General features: G+C 36.5%; 1 protein-coding gene across 1 annotated transcript; it reads right to left on the bottom strand.

Moving 5' to 3' along the window:
• Nucleotides 1-1,120: 1,120 nt before the first annotated feature.
• On the bottom strand, nucleotides 1,121-4,548 carry LOC311300452 (fucolectin-5-like). The gene is made up of 5 exons (XM_084424731.1): nucleotides 4,381-4,548; nucleotides 4,079-4,215; nucleotides 2,886-3,165; nucleotides 2,614-2,750; nucleotides 1,121-2,515 (listed from the first exon to the last, which is right to left on the bottom strand). The coding sequence occupies exons 2-5, from the start codon at nucleotides 4,086-4,088 to the stop codon at nucleotides 2,511-2,513; spliced, it is 432 nt and encodes a 143-aa protein (XP_084280857.1). The 5' UTR covers nucleotides 4,089-4,215; nucleotides 4,381-4,548; the 3' UTR covers nucleotides 1,121-2,510.
• Nucleotides 4,549-6,641: the final 2,093 nt, after the last annotated feature.

Consider the following 6,641-nt stretch of genomic DNA (forward strand, 5'->3'; position numbering starts at 1 on the left):
CTGTCCCCTACGCGAAAGAGGAGAGGAAGCTTTGACCATCCGCTCATCGGAGAACTCACCCGTCCATTACCTCCCACCGTGCACCTGATACCAGCCTGGGAGAAGGAACGTTGACAACCTACTTACTGTAAGATACTTACCTGCCCATTATCGACTGCTGGGAACTGTTCCCCTCACGTGCAAGAGGAAAGGAAACTTGGATCATCTACCCACCTGTGAGGAACTCACCTGTCCAATACTTACCTGTCCAGTACTCCTCACTGGGAATCGCCACCCGTGGGGAAGGGTGTGTCTGCTTGCCCCGCCTGGGATCCTCCCTGGACGAGGGAGAGAAGAAGACTTTTAGATTAGGATTATAAATTATTTTACTCTCAATAAAATTGTTACTTTTATCCTCTGTCTCTGGTCTCGTCTCTGGCACGCTCCTCAAAGTGTTCTTGGTCTAGGGGTGGGTGTAGTCTGGTTCGGCCCATCCCGACCTGTGACATAAGCAAAAGCAATATTTATAGTTTAATATTTATAATGCTTTATTAGCCGGTTGTCCTGCATCCTCAATTAACAAGCTACAGTTAGTCCAGAATGCCGCCGCTAGAGTTCTTACTAGATCAAGAAAATATGATCATATAACACCGATTTTATCATCACTGCATTGGTTACCTATAAAGTTCCGTATTAATTACAAGGTATTGCTACTGACTTATAAAGCCCTAAACGGCTTAGCTCCAGTCTCGTCCTTCGGAAGAGACGTTAAACCGAGGTCCTGACTCTCTGTGGTCATTAAAAATCCCAGGATGTCTTTCGAAAGAGTAGGGGTGTAACCCCGGCATCCTGGCCAAAATTTGCCAAGTGGCCTCTGTCCATCATGGCCTCCTAATCATCCCCATATACTGATTGGCTTCATCACTGTCTCCTCTCCACCAGTAAGCTGGTGTGTGGTGGGCGTTCTGGCGCAATATGGCTGCCGTCGCATCATCCAAGTGGATGCTGCACATTGGTGGTGGTTGAGGAGATTCCCCCCTTCCATGTAAAGCGCTTTGAGTGCCGAGAAAAGCGCTATATAAATGTAATGAATTATTATTATTATTATTCTATTTAACGGATCTTCTATCGCCCTATAATCCATCGCGCTCTTTAAGATCACTTAATTTAAGGCTTCTGGTCATACCTAGGATATCCAGAACCACCAAAGGAGGGAGAGCATTTTCACATTTAGCTCCGAAACTCTGGAATAGCCTTCCTGATACTGTTCGTTGCTCAGACTCGCTCTCCCAGTTTAAAACTAGATTAAAGTCGCATCTCTTCAGCCAGGCATTCATATAATATTTTTAATCTTACAGTTCAAATTACAATCCGGCCTCTAGTTAATAAACGCCAGAGGAGAACTGGCCCCCGACTGAGCCTGGGTTCTCCCAAGGTTTTTTTTTCTCCATTAGGTCACCTGATGGAGTTTTAGGACACCATTAGGTCACTTGATGGAGTTTTTCGGTTCCTTGCCACTGTTGCCTTTGGCTTGCTCAGTTGGGGATATTCTGGGGATATCTAATTTGATTTTATCAATAAATTCCACTAGAAACAAACCTTGTTGTATTATTTTAATTTAATACTGTGAAGCTGCTTTGATGCGATCTGTATTGTGAAAAGCGCTATACAAATATACTTGACTTGACTTGACTTGACTTGCTGATGTCCAATAAAAAACCTTTATCTGCATTTTTTTATTGGTCTGTTTTATTTTGTAAGAAATTCCTAGTTACATGGTGCCAGATGTTGGTCTCCATGCCCATACCGGGAAATTTTTGTTTGTAATCCTGATCCCTAAACAGGGAGAGAGGGAAGAGTTATGTAAATTATTATTCTGGATTATCTTTCTCCAGGTAATTTAGAGAGATTTCTGGGGTAGTTCGTTTTTTGTATTGTTTGTTATTTTGGCCAGGCTCTCCCCTAAAGCTATTGCCCCTATTTTCATTATTATTCTTTTTCATATTAATATTTCTGGTTTGGTTATTGTTGATGGTATACCTTTTTTCTCTCTTTATAACAGAAAATGAAAAGATAATATTGGTTGAATTGGTGGTTGTGTTGTTGATTCTGGGACAGAAGGTTGGAAATCTTCGTTCTCTCCATGGTTTTCTTTTTCTTTCTCTTTTTTGTAAAATGTAATTCTTCATTACTTTGTTATCAGCTCCTCAACCCTAGATGGGTAGCTATGCAACACTATACCTCCTCCTCATTGTAAATATCCAAATAAGCAGAAAGATAAGGAAAGATGGGTAAAAACACAACCCCTTGGATCAAACTGGGGTTAAGAATCAGGTGCATTTTAAAAACCATTTCAAACCTTTACTGAATGTGCACTGAAACTTATCATTTATCTTAAGGATAAAATGTGTATACAGGTAAAATGAAAACAATGAACAAAGTGCAATATTAGTATTGCTCAGAAAACAGAAGTTTGGTATTTTGCTTGTAGGACTGTCAGTGGGCTGTGGCGTAACATCCTCTCATTCCACTTAATCTGGCAATGAAATCAGAAAACCATTATTAAGGCAACATACACATAGTATAAATAGAAAAAATGTCTACACACCATCTCTCTCTCCATTTATTGCTCACCTGCAAACACCTCAACCTCACACAGAGTGAGATATTCATTGCGCCCAGGTATATAAATGTTGACATATCGGCCATTAATGGGCTTAAACTGAAATGTTTTTGTGACTCCAGCTGGGATGGACTCAACAGTTGCAGCCCTGTGAAGACACAGAGTAACAGATAAATATTAAATGTACTTCTGTCAAATTAAAAGGATTTATTCGAAGTAATGTTATCTTATTTACTCGTTTTTCAACAACTTGTGTAAGTATTAAGAGAGAGACAATACTTACAGCTCATTATTGTTGCCATTATTTTCCAGGCTGTTGCCGATATGGATCTGAGCTCCATTTATCCTCTCTGCACAACAATCTCCACGATTAGTGATGCTAACCCTGGTTACCTCGTAGGCTTTCCCCAAGTCAACTCTCCACCAGGGGTTCCTGTCTGCATTAGTGTGAGTGCATGTCCCACCACTCAAAATTGGATTCCTGTTGCCATCGACAGCATTTTGAGCTTCTTCTTGATCGTATGTGGAAGACTGGACAGCTTTGGCTCCATGAGCAAGATTCCCTGTTTAAAATAAAATAATAAACAATAGCTTTTCTTGTTTTCACTTTAATGTGCTAAAGTATAATCCCAATATAATGGGCAAAATAATTCTAAAATATTTAATCCAAATGATTATTACACAGCTCTCTGGAATACTTGAATCTGATTGGTCACTCGTGACAGATATCTCCAGATAATGACCGTCATCAACAGTAACGCTGGATAACACACAGCTCATCCGGGTTTCTGGAGCCGCATCACACTGTGGACCCGCTCTCTCTCGTTTCACATAAACACAACTGGTGCCAGTTGAGTCTCTGTTATAGTTATTGGTTGTGTTCAAATATTAAGATTGTATTGAAGTATAATAGTATTAAGAGTACTGTAGTGTTCGTCTTATTCCTTAAATGATTGTTTTTGTACACCATAATGGATTCTAAGATAATAAACGGCCAAGAATTTAAAACAGTTTCATCTCAAATCAATATGTTCATGTAATTATTAATTTGGTGTACATGACTGTACATTATCCCTTAAATATTTGTCTTGTTTGAACTTGTAGGTTTGTCTTGCTAGGGATATTCTTTCTTCACAGAAGCTTTACGTTTATTACAAGTGAGCTAATATAATATTTCAACTCTTTTTCAAATACTTTGTGTCCAAAAAAAAATATTTGTGGTTAGTAGCCGGGGTCCTGATCATCCTTTCAGGGTTTACTTTACAATAACAACTGTGTTGATTCACATTATCCCTTATTGGTTATCACATTTTCAGTAAGAATATTATATGTAAGAATATGTTCAGTAACAATAATATATTATATTATGTGTTAGTGTTACTGACAACATTCAAAGTAATGAATTATACAGTTATACACACATTAATAAGAACATAAACAAATTCTATCACAGAGTCTTCTCTCTCTGTGCCTTACCTCCAAACATCTCGACTTCACACAGAATGAGATAATCATTGCGCCCCAGTATAATAATGTTGACATATCGGCCATTAATAGGCTTAAACTCAAATGTTTTAGTCTCTCCAGCTGGGATGGACCCAACAAATGCAGCCCTGTGAAGACACACAGAGAAATAGAGAGGGGCGTATTAAAACGGTAAGAAGCATATTAAATATACTTCTGTCAAAGGCAAGTTTTCATTTTAAAATTATTTTTTCAAAGTAATGTTATTTAATTTATTAAATGTCTAAGGGTATTAAGAGAGAGATAATACTTACAGCTCATTATTGTTGCCATTATTTTCCAGGCTGTTGCCGATACGGATCAGAGAACCATTTATAGTCCCTGAATATTCTCTACTATTAATGATGCTAACCCTGGTTACCTCGTAGGCTTTCCCCAGGTCAACTCTCCACCAGGGACTCAGCTCTCTTTTAGTACAAGTGCATGACCCATCCCAATCATTTTAATTCCTGTTGCCATCGACAGCATTTTGAGCTACGTTTGCACCGAATGTGGAAGACTGGACAGCTGTGACTCCAAGAGCAAGATTCCCTGTATAACATAAAATAATAAATAACTTTTCTTTTTTTACTTTAATGTGTTTTTCCCAATAAAATAGGCAAAATAATGCTAAGCTATGTAATCCAAATGATTATTACACGGCTCTCTGGAATACTTGAATCTGATTGGTCAGTCGCCACATTCCGAGGTCTGATATTCCCAGATAATGACGTCATCAACAGTAACGCTGGATAACACACAGCTCATCCGGGTTTCTGGAGCCGCATCACACTGTGGACCCGCTCTCTCTCGTTTCATACAAACACAACTGGTGCCAGTTGCGTCTCTGTTATAGTTATTGATTGTATTGAAATATTCAGATTGCATTGAAGTATTTTTAGTATTAAGAGTACAGTAGTGTTCGTCTTGTTGCCCGAATGATTGCTTTTTACACCGTAATGGTCGGTGTTTCCTGAAACCATGTTTCCAATGAACATTCGCTAACAGCATCGCAGAGTTGAGGTTAGAAGCAGTTTCTTGTTTGCATGACATATGGACTCAATAAATACTTTTGAGACAAATAAGTGTAAAAATTGTGTAAATGACTGAACATTATCCCTTAAATGTTTGCCTTGCTAGGAATATTTTTTCATCAAAGAAGATTTGCATTTTTTACAAGTGAGCTAATATAATATTTAAACTCAAATCAATATTTTGTGTCCAAAATCATTTATTTGTGGCTAGTAGCCATGGGTTATTTTGCGATAACTGTCTTGATGATGTACATTATCCCTTACCAAATATTCAGTAAGAATATTATATACGTGTTACTGACAACATCCAAATTAATGAAGAACACTCACTTGAAACACAAGAGCAAGATGCTGTGTCCTTTACTGTTAATACAATAATAACAGTTATAAACACATTACCAAGTACAAAAAAAAACAATTATACCATAGAGTCTTTATAAATAAATAAATAACACATTTTCAATAACCATTTTTCATCCTATAATTTTAATAAATTAATCTGATTATGATACACAATAATTACAGATTTTCAGATCCACAAAAACATTGCAATTGCAAAAGTAAATTTCTTACTTAGCCTATGTTAATTTTTCATCTCTGTTTTTTGTGTTTATTTAAAATTAGACAAATCTGATATTATTTTAATCTTATATCTGTTAATTAACAGTTGAGATAGTTCATTAATGCTGATTTAACAGCAGAAACACTCGTCATGTTTAAACCCCAGTTGCTCAGGCGGGGCATGTTGTCACACTGCATTACAATGAGCCTCTATTAGAACTATGATATTCTATTCTATACTTTTATGAATTCTATTGAGAAATCATGAAAAAAAGGAGAATAAACACTGAGAGTCAATGTTCAGAAATGATTAATTATTATTTTGTTTTGAACTATGCTGTATAGCTGTGTTTGTTGTCAAATTTATTTTTAATTATTTTAAAAATGCCATTATTTTATATGAAAAAGTCAATAATTGTATTTTATTGAGAAAATATTTGCGTTTGTCTTGGATAATTTTTTAATTAGATCAGATAACATTTTAATCTGTCATATGGTCATGTTATAATGAACCCCACCTATGGGGCATTTTGTCACATTTCACTTCCATTCTTTCGGGGTAAATCAAGAAAAAAGTACACTGTGAAACAAAACCACATTATTGTACTAGGCAAGTGTACTCCCCTAATCATTATTTTGCTGTTTAGCTTCGTTTTACATTCACAAACCCTGAACAAATGTACCAATGCTATCTGTCTGTTTGCTGTATGTTTCTTTCTTTTAGATTTGTATTGATATGTTGTTGTGCTTAAGTAACTGCAAATAATTAACTTCCTACTTTCAGATTCCTTAGATTTTGAGAAACCGAGGTATTGTAAGGAAATCAGACAATCATAAGATCAATTTAAGAGTGTTGCAAAGTATTAAATGTTCAGTGTTATTTAATGCTATTTAGAATAATTGACAATAAACAGTATTAATAGATACTGTTATATAAACAG

The sequence above is a fragment of the Rutilus rutilus genome (assembly GCF_951802725.1).
Source record: "Rutilus rutilus genome assembly, chromosome: 11".
Taxonomy (NCBI): Eukaryota; Metazoa; Chordata; class Actinopteri; order Cypriniformes; family Leuciscidae; genus Rutilus; species Rutilus rutilus.